Source organism: Hemicordylus capensis, chromosome 2 (genome assembly GCF_027244095.1).
Source record: "Hemicordylus capensis ecotype Gifberg chromosome 2, rHemCap1.1.pri, whole genome shotgun sequence".
Classification (NCBI taxonomy): Eukaryota; Metazoa; Chordata; class Lepidosauria; order Squamata; family Cordylidae; genus Hemicordylus; species Hemicordylus capensis.
In genome coordinates this window covers 62,377,410-62,395,000 of record NC_069658.1, presented here as the reverse complement: position 1 = coordinate 62,395,000, position 17,591 = coordinate 62,377,410, and the positions used below count along the sequence as shown (strand labels likewise).

At 36.4% G+C, this 17,591-nt stretch overlaps 1 protein-coding gene across 6 annotated transcripts in view; it reads left to right on the top strand.

Annotated features, from left to right (window-relative positions):
* Nucleotides 1-17,591, top strand: part of FAM172A (family with sequence similarity 172 member A) — a 324,812-nt gene that overhangs the window by 121,447 nt on the left and 185,774 nt on the right. For 5 of the 6 annotated variants that reach the window (XM_053293928.1, XM_053293932.1, XM_053293927.1 and 2 more), the window contains one exon: nucleotides 10,914-11,132. The exons of the other annotated variant lie outside the window; for it this stretch is intronic. In XM_053293928.1, coding sequence (XP_053149903.1) covers nucleotides 10,914-11,132 — 219 coding nt within the window. The remainder of the gene's footprint in view (nucleotides 1-10,913; nucleotides 11,133-17,591) is intronic. 6 annotated transcript variants of the gene reach the window in all.

The following is a 17,591-nucleotide window of genomic DNA, read 5'->3' as shown; positions in this document are numbered from 1 at the left end:
GAGGAATCAAACTAACGCCCAAGCAAAGTGGTGGTGGTTGTATTTGCAGAATGTGTTTTTCTTTTTCTTGCAGAACTTGAAAGACAAACATGCAGAAATTTCCTCTTTCTATCACAATAGAAGAACTTTCTGTTCTCATAAATAAACATAATGGTGGATTTGGATTACCAATATAAGGTCTAGAATTTCATAGAAAGTGTTTTAACTGCTTGAAGTGTACTCCCGCTGAAGTCCAGAACAAAAGGCCTTGGGTCCTGGCCTTCTAAGAGCATTGTAGTTAATCTTATTCTGTAATGATTCATAACATATAAATGGACTAGCAAGTGGCAAACTTGGAGCTAGTTTGCAAAACTATGTAGCCCGACTTATCTGAATACTTTGTAAGTTGTTCAGATGATTGCGTATGGAGAAGAAGAGAAAACCTTTCAACACACCTCATCATACATTAAACAGAAGTTCCAGTCAGCAAATAGTTCTCACTATTGCTTCTCTGTCCATTCAGTTATAATGCCTGTTCAATATAAGGGTCATATTTCAGTTATGCTAATTTCCCCTAATTTCCCCTGGTAGATTGCCTGTCTACCAGGTAACTGCATTTCAAAAGTCCCACTTGTGGAAGTGTCATATTAGTTTCAGGCCGATTCATCATATATTGGCCCACATTCTCGATAGCATTATGAGGGTGGAGCAAGAGCACACACAACCTCAGACAGCCAGGACACTAGCTGTACTGAAGGCTTGCCGTGCATCCCAGTGCATGGGAAGGGGGAGCGGAAAGCGGATTTTGATTCTGTCAGTTCCTTTTAAAGAACCTTTTGCTTCCACCAATGTATCTCGGAAGTTTACGAAAAGGGCTTTTGCAGGGAAAGGAGAGAATTGAAAATCGCTCCCCCATTGTCACATGCTGAGTTGTGTGGCAAGCCTTCAGTACAGTTAGTATCCTGGCTCCCTTCTCTTGCTCTTTCCTTGTAATGCTGCGGAGAATGTGGACCACTGCCTTGTGAGGAATTTATGTTATACATATGAGTAGGCATATAACATATAAATGGACCAGCAAACATGGAGCCGGTTTGCAAATCCAAATAGCAACTCTTGGTGCATGACCGCCTGCCTATCAGTGCTATATTCTATATAGAAAAATGGAATGTGATAGGATCCCCCAGGTAAATTAAGCATGGGGATGGGAACTCAGACTTTTAAATGATGTAATGGGGTTCTTTTAGATAGTTTTGAGAAGTACTAGACCAGGGGTGTCAAACTCAATCAGATTTGATTCCAATGCATCTCTGGAGCAATGTGCATTAGGGATGTACACGGAACCGGTTAGGTGCTCCTTTTCTGGACCGTCGAACCGGTTCCATCAACCTGCGTTCTAACTGGTTTGGAGGATGGGGGTTACTTTAAGGGGCAGGGAAGACACTGCTTACTGGCCAGGCCCCACCCCACTGCATCCCCCCCACCAGTGCTCTCCCAAAAAATGTGGGTGCAGGGTTGCAGTGTTCCTCCTTACAGCCCTGTTCAGCACTGCCATGTAAATGGCCGATGCACATGTAACCCTCCTGCCCTCCCAGGAGTACACGCAACCATTATGTGCACATCCCTACTGCGACATAGCTGCCTTCCATCACATGACTCCTGCCTTGCACCACTTTCTATCTTCTTCCTCATCACCTCTCTTTCCCTCATTCTCTCCTTTTCTTCCTCCCTCACCCTGCCATTTAAATTATTTTTAGTTTTTTTTAATGAATTCTGAATACTTCCCGGTGAACTACAGATACCAAATTTTTCATACACAATCCTGCCAATGAAATTATCTGAGTGCACTACGTTTGACACCAGAATATGCTCAGGGAAATTTTTTATATATTTATTTGTATATATAAATTTAATATATATGCATATAAATTATATATAATATATAATTTATATAATATATACATTAATATGTATAAATTTTATATATGTTTAATATACAAGAAATTCTGCATATAACCATATTTTATCTGTTAATGTACTCAACAGATTGTTAACATTCCAAAGCAATATCATGTCCCAAGAAAAGCAGAGCTCCTCTTTTCTCCCTCACTTACCATCCACTCACCTTTCTTTCTCACTCTTCTTCCTCATTCTACCTTACTTTCTCTCAGTCTCTTCTTTCCCCCACCCTCACCTAGAGAAAAAGTGCCCTACACTGTCTTCTGGGTTTGTTTGTTTCATCTTCTTCTTCCCCCTCCTCCTCTCCCACTTTACTTTCAGTCTCCTTCTTCTGGGCTAGTGCCTTACATACTGAAAAGCCCGAGGGATGATGAGAGGAAGAGAGTGGCAACAGCGAGAAAAAAGGAAGTAACTCACGGCTTCCACTGGCATGCACAGGGTGGTGGGGAGGGAGAGAGAAATACCAGCAACAGTGGAAGTGGGGGGAGGAACCTCAGAGGGAAATAAGTATATCTTCTTCAGCAGTGGGGGAAAGGAAAGTGGCAGCAACGGCAGGGCTTGCCCCAGCCTCATACGGGCTGGTCAGTTGACCTCCACAGGCCTGATCCGACCCGCAGTTTGACCCCGCTTTTCTAGACAGTCACTAATTTAATCTTGGTCTGTGTATTTTCCTATTTTATATTTTTCTCTGTACAGTTATTTCACAATGCTTCATTATTTATAGGGCACAATTAGAATGTACAATTAGAGGAGAGCTGGTCTTGTGGTAGCAAGCATGACTTGTCCCCTTAGCTAAGGAGGGAGACTAGAAGTGTGAGCACTATAAGATATTCCCCTCGGAGGATGAAGCCACTCTAGGAAGAGCAGAAGGTTTCACATTCCCTCCCTAGCTTCTCCAAGATAGGGCTGAGAGAGATTCCTGCCTGCAACCTTGGAGAAGCCACTGCCGGTCTGTGAAGACAATATTGAGCTAGATAGACCAATAGTTTGACTTAGTATATGGCAGCTTCCTATGTTACACTACTGTTTGTATGTTGCTTTGAAAATGTAAATGTATGTGCTAAGTGCTTCTGTATATCAGTATTTGTTCTGAATAGACATGTATGATCCAGAGCTCTGCAGGAAGTCCAGTGTACAAATAGAAAGGCTTCCCCATGAAAGATTTCCCTGTTGATTTGAAATTTGGAGACAGTCATATGAACAACATAAAGATGTGTAGACAAGACCAGTGTTGCAGTGTATGGGCAGATCTTACTTGCATGGAAACATTGTATGTACACCAGAGCTCTGGTGCATGAATGAAACCACTCAGGTTTGGGCTATGCAATTCTTCCCCCCACGTGCAGTTCCTGCTTTTTATGAAGTTTCTTATACTAGTGAAGACTAGTATAGTATATTCCACTTATCTTGTGGAAATGAAGTCCGTAATACAGTTTTGAGAAGGGGAGGAGGCATGTGCAGTCCCTATAGAGATCTGTGAGATATCTTGCACAAGATCCAGATCAAGAGGCACATGTGTAGATATCAGAAAGAGCTTTTTAGCATTCTCCATTATAGTTTACAAGGCTAAATAGTGTTCCCAGTTAGATGCATACTCCTAAAATGAAGAGGTGTGCTCACAAGATGGGCGACCTTAAAACATTAAATGGAAATTAAACCAATATTGAATATGAGAGCACAGGAACCAGCTGTGTCTGAGTATGTATGGAATCTATCTTTTCCTTCAGAGCAGCTGCCAACAGAAGGTTCTTTCCTTATTTGATCTTAATGTGTTCACATATACCACCTATTGTCAGGGGCTTTCCTAGACACAGACCTTTCACAAGTATGCCCTTTCTCCTCTTCCTCTAACATTCAAGGTCCTTTATCACACTCCTTTTTCTTTCAGCTCCTTCTATCTTTGCTTCCTGGAAATGTACCACAGGCATCTCAAAACGTCCCTTTTCTCTCCTCCATTTTGTATTAGTCAATGTCTATAGCAAGGCCAAAGAACTTTATATTCTACTTCTATCCCATGGGAGCTCTGGGTAGCCTCATGTCATTGGGTTTGGTATATTTGTGTGCCATTTGGGGCATATGCTATTTTGTAGATTTTAATGATAAAAATTTGTATAATGCTTTCAAGTGTTCAAAGTGCTTCAAACCCTATAACCCTTACAACAACCCTATTTGTTCAGTATTGTAATCCCAATATTTCTATGACCAACAGTGAATTCACAAGGGAGGCAAGATTCAGGCTGGGGAATTCCTGATTTGTAGCCACTATATTATGCCAGTTCTTGATAAAACGTATGAATTGCGTTGGATCGTGAGTCTTTTCCCAATGTTTGAATTTCTTCAAGAAAATATAAAAACATTCTATTTAATAATTGTTGGTATACATTCTGTCTTCTGATAGGTCTTGCACAACCCAATGTTTATATTTAGATATCTATTGCATGACAATAGATGTGGTTAACCTATATTTTTATCACATTGGATATAACATGGTTTATATGTTATAATTTTCTGAAGTTTTGACTTCTCACTGTAAACATTTTTGCCATCCTATTTGCTGTTAAAAAAAAAAATCTACTGCCTTCTTCTTCTTCTTCTTCTTCATCATCATCATCATTATCATCATTATCATCATCATTATTATTATTATTATAACTTTCCTGCAATGCTGATGAAACCTCATATTTTATGAAGTTGTGATTAGCATATTTCATATGAATAAATGACACTGCCTTTTCTTTTCTTTCTTTGTTTTCCCATCCAGATGATGTGATATTCCCCAAAACTAGGATAGTGATGGAAAAGTCATAAACTTAACTTGTTGATTGCTGTAATAACATATGCTCAGATCATTAACACCTGTTCATCATATTCAGGAAGCAATTTTTAGTTCTTTTTGTTTTGTCCAGTGCAGGCTATGAGCACTACTTTGAACAGTTGAATAATTAGCATGCATCTTAAACGTTCAAGAACTTAGCTTATGAAGCATAGTTAGAAAAAGTTGCATTATACCTTATTCCTATTAACCCTGTTGAAGCCTGTTTTATGACATTAAACAATTCATTTACATATATTTTTGAAGCAACAACTAATATTCTATCTAGATACAAACATTATAAAGGTACTGATGTTTAAATAGTTGCAACCTTATCTCCTCTGAGGAAAGCCAGGTAACATAACCTCAATGTAGAAGTTTTTTAATGCTAAAATGCAAGGGGAAAAATGAAAGCAAACAAATCTGAACAGAAAACCTTTAGGGAATTCAAATTAAGTTACGTGGGGAGACATTAAGAGATTTATATTTTTACACATCTAGCAGCCATTAAAAGTTAGTAACACAGCAGGTGTTTGTATGGGTAAGTGTAAATGTTCTGAAATAAATAGCAGTTGGTGACCTGGAATGTCAGGGCTCTAGACAAGGGTGTGTGTTTGTCAATATATCCTACATGTTTTACAGACTCCTCAGGGAACAGGGGAAGATACAATTTCACCTTTTCTGTGCCAAAACATTTTAATTATATCTTCTTCCAAGTACAGCGGTTCAGTAACCAAGGAGCTGACATTGATGCATGTGTTGATAAAGCTGCAAACATTCAAAATGAGATTAACAAAGATTTTGAGGAAAGGGTGACAGCTAATTTTGCGCAGTATTCTGCATCTAATTCAGGTCAGTGTAATGATAGAATATTTTATAACTCTTGTGTCACCCAGAAGGACTTTTATTATGCTTTGTGTTAATGAACATTTGTGTGTATGAAGAATATAGTTCCAAACCTATTTTTCATACAAATGAAAGCTTTTTACTACATTTCCTTACTCTGCAGCCACAAAAGGAAAAACAGCTTTTGGAGATGGCAAAAGTAACTTACTTTGTCTGCCAGAGAATTTGGGGTCAGTGTCTGAAAACTGTATTAAAGACATGAAGTTGTAGCATTGCTTGTTTTCTACCAGAGGATCATCCAAAATAATCTATATTAGAGTGTTTTTTTTAAAAAGTAGTTTCTTTATGTTGTATTAGTCCTTTTGAGCACATTTCAGTGTATTTCAGTTCTATTCTCTTTATTTGAAGGCGGCTGACACTCTTCTTTCACTTTTCTTTTTGTTTGTGAAATTTTATTTCTTTTCTTTTCTTTTACCCACTCACTTCTCCATCTGCTTTCACTTTTGTTTGCTTGGGCCGTCTCTCATCCCAACTTGATAATGAGGAATGTGGTGTGACCCTGACCTCTATCAGCCCATGCATGACCTTCTGACTCCCCTACCTAACCTTTAACCTTTTCTTTGACAGCTTGATTAATTACCCTGTGTTATGATTTATGAGTAAGTGCTATGTAAAAATAATAGACAACAGGTGGTCCTCTAAAAACTTTTTATGGCATGTTTTCTTTTCCTGCCTAACTTGATGAGCTATTTTAAGTTGGAAACTTGCTGGAACAATGTGTGTTTGGCAGTAATACAGCATTTTTACACACTTGGACACAGCGGTGGAATTCAGAAGCCTGAGAGATGAGGTGTAACTGGGATGAAAATATTACAAAGTGTTAGCAGGGTGCAGTTGCCAAAATGCACATTGGGTGGAAATACAAAAAGGAGTCAACTGACATTTCAGGCGTTTCAGTCTCAGGTCACGTCTTGAGAAAATTGCTCAAATAATGGAGGGGGCATTTTTCAAGCTGAGCTGCATCTCCAACAGCTATGTTTACTTTTACGCTTCACTAGTGACTTCTGATTGGTTGTCATGACCTCATCCTACTGTTGCACCTAGGATGTTGCAACAGTGACACATAGGTATCCTTCTTATGAAAAAGATAGGAAATAAACAGAACATACATCTTTCAAAAAGATGAATGGCCATTCCTATGTCCATTTTAACCATGCACAGATCTAGGTTACAAATCTAAGCTCTTTGGATTGCTTTTCCCTGGAGGATTAACTCTGATCTTGCTTCAAATGGCCTAAATAGAATTTTTTTGAAAATCAGTTTGATAAAGCTAAGGAAAAAGATAAAGCTAAGGAAAATGATCTGTTACAGATTCTTACTTAGAAGCCAGAAAGATAGTTACATAGGTCAAGGGATTCCACTCTAGCCTCTGACCTCTCTGGCCACATATGGCATCCTATCCTGGTGGATTAATATGCAGGACTGGATGCTTTAAGCTCATTATTCATTTGACTAGACACAAGAGGTTTGCAGAGTTCCAGAATATATCTCAAATATTTGTGATTGTCATGGACTATGCTATTACTGGTTAGCATGTGTATATTTTATGTGTAGAAACAGAAAGTTGGTATCTTACATAGACTGCTAAAAGTAGCTTATTCTATTATAACTGCTATATTTTGCTATCTAATGCACTCATGGCATTTGTATGATACGCTGCAAAGCTTTCTTCTTTAGCTTTACAACAACTGTCTGTCTAAGTTTGTTTTTGCTACAGCCATAATCTGAATTAATGAATGACGAGATATAGATTTTTAAAACCCTGAAAATAGAGCTTTATCCATTTTAAGCCTTCGGGAATAGTTAGTAGAAATATGCTCTTAACTTACATCATGCCATGCAATAAAACATGAAGTCATACCAGTTAATGTGCTTGTGGTATGTGCCCTGCATGATTCTAGAACTTAGATTGGATAATATCAAATTGGCTATCTGACTAAAAGCCTATTTTATGAGCATCTGTCCCAAGCATCTATGACATTTAAGAACAGGTTGTACTGACTGATCTGTGCAAATGAACTTGAAGTTTATTGAACACTGTATTCCCTCTCAAATATATTATGTTGCAATTGATTGACACCAATTTTGCACAGCATATTTATATTGTGAACAAACATAAGATTTTTCTTATTCTGATTCTAAATAGTAATACAGTATTTAAAATTGAGTTTAAATGTGTTCAGTAACTTAGACTCAGAAAACATGGATATCCCATTTATAGACATAGACAAATCTTTACATTTATAAATGAAAACAATCTGAAGAAATTAACCCGTGGGGTTGCTTAGTTTCTGAGATATTTTCTCACATCTTATATTTCAGTTGGCCCACCTATACTGGAAGCAAGACTGTGGCTACTTATCAGTTGATACTGTTCTGAATAGGCATTTAAATCTCAGGAGGGTGCTTTCCAAATATGATGTCACTAGTATTTGCTCATTTTTTCTAAAAGGTTGTAAGCCCCTGCTGTAAAACTATAGCTCTGTATTACTTGTCACAGTATATTTAAAATCTTTATCTAACATTGGATTGATGTCAGTTTTGCTTTCATTTGGTAAAGACAATGGCAGTACATGGAAATTAGTTGAGCTTTGACACTGGTAATTTGGTAATAACACATTTTTGCTTAAAAGTGAATATTTTTTCTTAGAAGCTTGATATTCAAAAATAATTTCGGTTGAGTTGCTCAGGATCCCATTGAAATGTTGTTTAAAAGAAACCCCACCTCTACTTTGTTTCTATAGGTGAAGGGGGGAAAAAGGTCACCCTATGGTTAAGGACATAGATTAACTTTTGGTAGGTTAGGTTGGTAACAATTTAGTAATTCTGATAGAGGTTAAATTCTGCTGGAGTTATATACGTTATGTTGCATTTCTACATCCTTTCATCTGAGCTGGTATTGTATGTTGTTCTTAATCCTCTTTCCTATGCCTATTTTTCCTCATATAATTTAGGCTGAAGTGATCAAATACAAAAGATAGAAAAGAGTATGACATTATGTCAAGTTTCTTACCAACAAAACATTTGTAATGGATTTTTAAAAAGAAATCATGAAGCATGTGATGAACTTCCTAAAGTATTGCTGTATTAATTTTATTGTTACTCTACGAAATATGGTATGTTGAAAAAAGTTTTAAAGGCATACTGAGGGATGGTGTGTGCTGTTTAAAATCTAATTGATAAAAATCCTTTAATTGATTTATGTAGCTGTGATTTTTGAAATGGATTCATTTTTCATCTGTTGATGTGTCTGTGAAAAATTGATGTTATGTCCTCATAAAACTGGACAAATGAGTCATGTAATTTTCAGTTACATAATCAATAACTTAGACAAATTTTACTTCTCTGATGATTTATGTGTGTCTGTTTATGAGAGCAGTGAAAAGTGGACACAGAGTTTCATATTTCAATAGCACATGTAAAACCCTAACAAATACAGGTATTTTGCATCTTGCATTGTACAGAAAGTAAAATATAATCCATATACTGCAGTAATGCACATAATAAATAGGATATGAATATGGACAGCAAACTAAAGTACTGAATGCTACAATTTCTGAATGATTACGAAAAGTGATCAGCCCCCTCCCCGGAAGTCCTTTAAAAAGATAACATGAAAAGCACTTTGTTTAGTGGTGCTATTTTATTAGTAGTTTTGTGTTAGTTCATGAAGGCAACAAACTGCTTTTCAATGTGTATTATATTTTGGAAATTAGGCACGTCTGTCCTAAACTCATTTACTTAGAAATACTATTAATTTTCCTTATATAATAACTCTAATACAGTTTCTACCTCATATGAAGGCATGCCATTCCAGTGAGTATGTATGAATGTTTAGATTCACTCTGAAGAGAGAGCAGGGGAGAGAGATGACAGGAGACCACTTACTCATGGTACAGAATCTAGAAGGAGGCAATTTTCTCTTTGGCCTGTGGTGACCTTTTTACCGTGTCCCCTTACACCACAGACAGTGAACTGAATGCCTCTATTTCACCCTGCTTAACAGAGTGCAACAGTGTTCTTTAACTTAGTTTTGGTGGGAGGAGAAGGTATAGTAGAAATTTGAGAAGGGCGTGAAAACTTGTACAGGCACAAGGAAGAGGAGTAAGAACTTTCTTCAAATGTGATTTTAATAACTAGTCGAGTGTGTCCAACTGTAGAAAATCACCAAGTGACAATCTGTCTACCTGACAGTTACTACAATGCATTACAAGATTTTTGAATAGCTACACAGATTAGAATAAAGCAACACCAAATAAAGTATCTTTTGTTGCTGCAGATTTGGTTAACTTTGATCATCTATATAGTTAGTCTTTCATCTTCTCACTTGAGCTGTTCGTTAGGCAGAAATTGGTAACTAGGTTCAAATAGGTTTTCGTTCGGTCCTTAAAGTTCTTTAAAAAACTAATTTAAATAGAAATTTCAGAATTATTTTAAGGATTGATCCACAGTTTATGTGGTTATCCTACTAAGAGATATTTATTCATGATCTTTTTGGTATTTTATATAAATAAAATGCCATGAGATTTTATTTCTATTACATGCATCTATATATTTCTATATATAGTTAACCTTTTTGAGAGAGAAATAAAATAGAGCAAAATTTTAACATAATTCTTCTAAAACCTGCAAACACAACAAATCACTTAAGCCCAATAAAACCTGTTCATTTTTAAAGTGGTTAATAACTGATTTCTAAACAATGTAAAATAATTACAGTTTATATTGATTCATTGTTACTTGTGCTATCAGTTGATGAATTATCTGCTACTGGGGGGGAAAGACTATTAATAGTTTAGGCTGCAGTCCTGCACACAGTTCAGCTGCATAAATTCCATTGATCTTAATGGGATTTAAACAGCCTAACTGGACAGAGGACTGCAGTCTTAAGCTGACCTGAATAGCTTCTATGGGGTGGTTTTTCAGAGGTATCTGTGCTAAATGTAAAAGTTGCATTAACTATATATGTTTATGGCCATCTGCTTTTTCTAAAATCACATTTTTATTCATTTCCACTACTCTGATGAATCACACAAAATACTTAAAAATATTAAAAAGTTAAATAACTATGTGAATAGGTTTACAGAAATGGAGATGGTGTAAATAAATTCAGTTGGGAAATACAAAAGGAATAAACCATTATGTGCTTTATCAACTTCATGAAAATCACTCAAATATACATTCAGATCAATAAAATACATTGGAAATCATTTAAAAGCCAAAATCTATATGTATTATTTCTTCATCTTCTTTGAAACAGGAAGGCTATGGAGTAATAGTGCTGAATCCGAATGAGAACTATATTGAGGTTGAAAAGACAAAAGCCCAAGTACAGCTGTCTTCTGATAGCTCAGATGAACCTGCAGAAAAGAGAGAGAGAAAAGATAAGATCCAGAAAGATACAAAGAAGCGACGGGACTTTTATGAGAAATATCGGAATCCTCAAAAAGAAAAGGAAACGGTTCAGTTGTATATTAGAGTAAGTTGATCCAGTTTGATTTGCTTAATACTGAATAATAGAACATTTCAGTTTAATTTCATTCATATAGGTATACTTTAAAGTAACATGCTTTGAAAAGATGTTTGTGTTACCTATATCGCTCTTAAATGCTCAACATAAGCCTTGATTTCTTTTGATATAATTTTAGTAATTGAATGTGAAATTATAGAATGTCACTAAATGTTTCTAATTTCAAAAAATTTCAAATAAATTCCTGAACGGACGTGTATTCCTCTGTCAACAGCTGATTTGAAGAATATTTTATAAAATGGTTAAGTAGGTTTATACATAAGAAGCACTTTCTAAATGTAGCTAATTTTACAAAAAGACGTGCATTTGCATTATTATGCAGTTCTCTTCTTGGGAAGTAGTAACTGTGATTCTTTTTTTAAAATCTAGTATTTTAATGTAGTAAAATATTAGTAGTAGTAAGTTAATATTGTGGGCAAAATGCTTATGTTCCTCTTGTGTGGTTGTAACTTTGCCCTATGATGTGGTGTTTTCATATGTGCAGCCATCCATTGTATTTCATTTAAACTTCTGAAGGCAGATAAAGGAAGAGAGTTATTAATATCTTAATAAATATTTAAGCCAGAATCGTTCAAGAATAGTGCAATGGGGAAATTCTGTCCCTTGCTCTTTTCTTTTCTTAGTCGGTGAACCTTTGCACTTTGTAATGCTAGCAGCATGGGATCGTTATAACAGAGCTACCCAAGGATTTCTAATTCTGCAGGGGGCACAAACAATATTATTTGCACTTTGACATATTCCGCTTCATATACATATGATGCATTATACATTCTAGACAGATTCATGCAATTTTCAAAGCTCTTTTTATAGAAGTTAGCATTGTTATTCAACAGTAAATATGTCAGAAATACTTCAACATTATAATGTTATGTCTATGGTGATTGAATAGTGAAAACCCAGCAAAAGATGTTTATAATTTTAATTTTTTAAATGTCCCTTATTTTATGGCAGATGACTGCAATGTATAAGGCAAATGTAGTTTTTACTAATTAGTTTTTCTATGCTTGAATTATTGCAAGAAGTAGGAACAAAATATATGTATGTAAGAAAGAATGAGGGGGAAATAATGTGTGTAAAAAGGAAGGATTTCCCTTCCATTAGTTTGTTGCATTCAAAATACCTCCTTTACTCTCAGGATTAAGGTGATCTTGGGGGCTTTGGGGTGGGTGTTGTACATTTGCCCAGAGGCAAGACCAATTCTCAAGTTTCACTTGACAATTGGGCTTTGGCTCTTCTCCCAAGTACAAGATTTCAGTTCTAGTGCTCCGTCAGGCACTATGTGTCTCTGTCACATGCAGAATATCTTCCTTACTCACAAGACATGCATTTTTGAATCATATGGTTTGATGTAAATACCACATGTGCACATTGTGGTATTTTGCCTATTGGTTAGGTATTTCAAACCTGGCTACTTTCTAGGCTTGGATTGAAAATATTTTCTGCAAACAGAACTTCAGCATGCATAAAATTGCTGATTTCCCCCCATGATTGAAAAACTTTCTTTGAGGGTTCCCTAACTTTGGGAAACTTGGACGCATGTACATTGCCAGTGTGAGCAAAAGTGCCATCTGCTCCTGCAGCCAGATCTTTGGATACAATAAATTTTCTGAAGCCCCAACCATATCCATAGTAAATGCTTTGGGAACACACTGTAAAGTAAAAATAGCATCAGATAGCATGGGGGCTACATCTGAAAATCTACTTTTTGTTTTTTGTAACAAGCACTTGCCCTTTTTGAAACTTATTTTAAGGATTCTACAGCTAAATATGCTAAAATGAACAATTGTGTCACTTGCTAACTAACTTCTGAATAAAGATTAAACCATTCCAGGTAGTGAACTATTACTCTGAAAAGTCAACACTACCACACTATTACTCTTATTTCTCACTTTTTCTTCAGTGGTTTTTTGGGTTTGTTTTTTTACAGATTTGCTAATTAAACTGCTGACCATTTGCATGAGTGGGGGATAGGGCCAAAGCTCAGTGGTGAAGCATCTGCTTTGCATGAAGAAGGTCCCAGGTGCAATCCCTAGAATCTCCAGATAGGGCTGGGAAAGACTCCTGCCTGAAACCTTGGAGAGCTGCTGCCACTCAGTGTAGACAATAATTTATTTACTTATTTATCTATCAAATTGGTATACCGCCCCAGACTTCCACCTCTGGGCGGTTTACAACAATGTAGAGTAAAAACCTTAACACAATTTAAAACCACAATTAAATTTTAAAAATTGGGTGAAAAGATAAGTCTTTAGGCACTTTTAAAAAGGTTTTCAGAGATGGGGAGGCCTTTATCTCAACAGGGAATACATTCCAGAGTCTCGGGGCAGCAGCAGAGAAGCAATAGTGAGCTAGATGGATCAATGGTCTGATTCAGTAGATGGCAGCTTCCTATATTTCTTTGACTTGTGAATTCAGCCACTTGATTAGCAAAGGGGAGAGCCACATGACTGCCTTTCTCCTTCTGCCACATGGTAATTATTTTCAGTCATAGACCACTATTGCCCTCTGTGTTACCTTAAGGCTTGCTGATGTTTAGTCATCATGTGTTTTTCAATACAAGACATAGTAACTGGAGATATGTGTGAAGCAAATACTCTCATGCAGAAGACAACCTTTTTAAACAAATGAATTAGCAGTTGCCAAGTGCACTGTTGTAGACCAGATGCTAGTTGTGCATGTTCTATCTCAAGAACATCTTAATGGTACTCAATACCTTGAGTACTCAGGTTTTCTAATTTGGTTATATTTATTAGTTTATCTCAGTTATATCTGAAGTTCACATTCAAACGTCTGTAAAAGGTCCACATTTTTTTATAGATTACTCAAATATTCCCTATGTAAACTTATAATATTCCATATCAACAGCCATAAATTACAGCAGAACTGAGGCTTTTGCGAAGTCTTTTTTCACAAGAAGAATATAAATAGGAATGAGTAACTAGCAGATTATGCATACCTTCTGAAGCTTTAAGAGTACAGCTTGAAAGATCAAAGTGCTTATTGTTTCAAGCTGTAATTTTTTTTAAACTATGGAATAATGTACTTGCCAATGTATGTTACAGCTTGTTAAGGAGATTGATTTGGTCTGGGCAATAAACTTCATCTCTCACATAATATGGCAGAAAAGCTTACTGTGTTTTGCTATAATACAGTTTTTGTTTTTGAAAACATCTGCCAGCTGAGTTCAGTAGACAAAAGAAAAATGTCATGTTTTATAGGATTATATTTGGTTCAAATCAAAGCAAAAACTCTCAGGAAATCTGTATTGGATTCAGCATTCCATGTAATAATAGGAATTTTTTCCCCCATATATGATGATTTAAGCCTTTGGGATTTTTAACTGTTAACAAATCTATTACCTGGTCATTTTGAAGCATCTTTTTAATGTGTTGCACTTTAAGAACAGACTTCTTAAGAACAAAAAGCTGAATATGTACATACATGCTTTTAAATTACATTTCTTTTGTGCTCATAGACACATTATTTCATTCAGACCACCAGAGGCTGCTGCTATACATGTTGGCAAGTATTTCTCCCAGAAACATAATCCAAGCCATAACACTTCCAGGATTTTTATTCATAACTTAAGTAAAAATACTGCAGCTAGCCTTGTGCTCAGCTAATGAAATTTTGACTTTTTTCTTTGAGCAGACCCCCGTGTTATACCACAAACCTTTATTGACCCCCCCAGTTTAAAAAAGCATAGAGAACTACAGTTGAAGCATTGAATTACCATGTGGCAGAAGCATACAGTTGAAGCATAGAGAACTACAGTTGAAGAAATAGCCCTCCATGGTTCTGTTCCAGCCTGGCTACATAGTTCTAGCATAGCAACTACGTATCGAAATCTCATACAAACTTAAATCTTGATTTTTTCCTTACATCTACAGTTTTTAAACAGATTTTATTTAGGATTAAAGTATTTGTACTCTATTTAGATACTTCCAAATATAAACAGGTGTTTGGCACATCAGATGTAACATGAAGGCATACACATTGATATGGAACATGAAGCATGATGCACACAGACATCTTTCACAATAGTATAGCTACAATTTTATTTTGTTTCAAATAATTCTGCAACAGTCTTGTAATCTAGTGTTAATCCTTTTAAATATATTTTTCTTACTATAGCTTTATTCTTATACATTCTTCAGCAGTGTGCAGTAGAAATGTTATCAATTAATGCAAAATAAGAACAAATAGATGGGAATGATGGAGAACACAATGCACACAGAGGAAGGACTTATTTGCATTTTGCTTTCTAGAATGTAGACTTTATCACAAGTTTTTAAAAACTTCTCTATGATTAAAAAAATGCTCTATAAAATTACTCTATATAATGAACCTTGAAATTTAAAAAGGAGCAATTTACATTCATTTGAGAAAAATTCTGATTCTAAAACCTCAGACATACCTAGTTTTTATGTTGGGGGCGGGGGGCACAGAAATTTATATATATATCTCCCTATATTCGTCACACTAACTAGCTTCAAAGCTCAATCAGTAGTTTTAAAAGAAGTATTTAATATGAACAAAGTGAATGACTGCCACATATATGGATGAATGAACTACTTTTATACAAACACTTTAGTATTAAAATAGAAAAAAGGAATGAGAGAGCAGCTTTATTAACAGAAGGTGACAACAGGTGGAATGGCAGCAGGAAACCTCTACAAGATAAAGACGAAGGAACAGAGCATTTCTGCTCATTGTACTATAAGCTTGTTTTACACTCTCTTCTCTAATTTGGTCCCCACCCTCCCAACACAATAGTTAAGATGCTTATGAGTTGTTGTAGACAATCACTGACTACAGTAGTCTCTAACTGCTTCTTTTATTGCTTCCCTATCCTTCCCCATTTCCTCCATATTTTATAAATAAGGAGGCGCAAGTTTTGAAAAGCATTTGTTTTAAAAAGCAAGGACACTGAAAACTACAAAAAATGTTGTCTTGGTCCCAGGGAATGGATGTTTACCAATAAATAAATAAATAAATAATCCATGGGTAGTCCAAAATACATCTGTTGCTTTCCCCCCACATGTTGCACCCCATTTATTGTACATGCATATTTCACCGGAGGTCACACTTCGTTATGGGTGGTAGTTAAGCTTATATGTCTCTCCTTTGTGGTCTCTTGTATGTCTGTCCTCTAGTTCCTTCTCTTTTTCTAAGTGGAAGAAAACTTAATTGTAAAGTAACCATTCAACATTTCAAATTAGACTTTTGAACATGAAATGCTAATATTGTGGGATTTGTTAGGAAATGGTTGGACATCAAAGGATTAAAATATCACAAAAATACAGGTATGATGCGAATACAGGATGGTTACTGCTGTGGTATAAAAAAACTAAGAACCTTTTACTGGGTGAACAGGAAGCACAGTACACACTGGATTTTAATAAGGATGGAGATTTTCAGAACAATATTCTGAATTAATGGAATCCCATAATTCCATCAAAATCCTATTATAATAAATCTTCAACCCTGTTAATTCATCCTCTCTCTCTCTCTCACTCACGCACACACACACACATACACTCACATATCATTGTGTGTTAAGTAATATAATGTATTGGTCCTTATGAGGCAAAGCTACAGCATCTGGGGCTTTTCAGTTTGGAAAAGAGGCAGTTATGGGGAGACATGACAGAGGTGTATAAAATTATGCATGGAGTAGAGAGAATGGACAGATAAATTTTTCTCCATCTCTCACAGCACTAGAACTAGGGGTCATCCCATGAAATTGAAGGCCAAGAAATCTAGGACCAGCAAAAGGAAGTACCTTTTCACACAGCACATAATTAATCTATATAATTCTCTGCCATGGAATGTGGTAATGGCCACCAGTTTGGATGGCTCTAACGGGGGCTTAGACAAATTCATGGAGGACAGGTGGTGGCTATAGGCCGCCTCCAGCCTCAGAGTCAAGATGCCTTTCAATACCAGTTGCAGGGGATCAACAGCAAGAGAGAGGGCATGCCCTCACCTCTTGCCTGTGGGCTTCGCAGAAACATCTGGTGGACAGGATGCAGAACTAGATAGGCCTGATCCAGCAGGGCTGTTCTTGTGTTATATGGGAGACTGCACATTTGAGCTCTACATTATTACATTTAAATAAAAAGCAAAGTGGTGCAATCCTTGTAGAGTGAACATTTAAATGGAAGGAAAGAGCAATATTGGGATCCTAATAGTACTGAGTAAAATACTGGGTATTTTACCCAGAAGAAAAAGAAGGTCTTCTTCACCATGAGTCCCACCATCTGTTAAGATCATCTGGAGAGGTTTGTCTGTGGTTGCCACCAACTCATTTGGCAGCTACTCAGGCACGGGCCTTCTCTGTTGCTGCCACTTGACTGGAATGCGCTCCCTGTTGAAATAAGAGCCTCCTCATGTCTGGCAACTTTT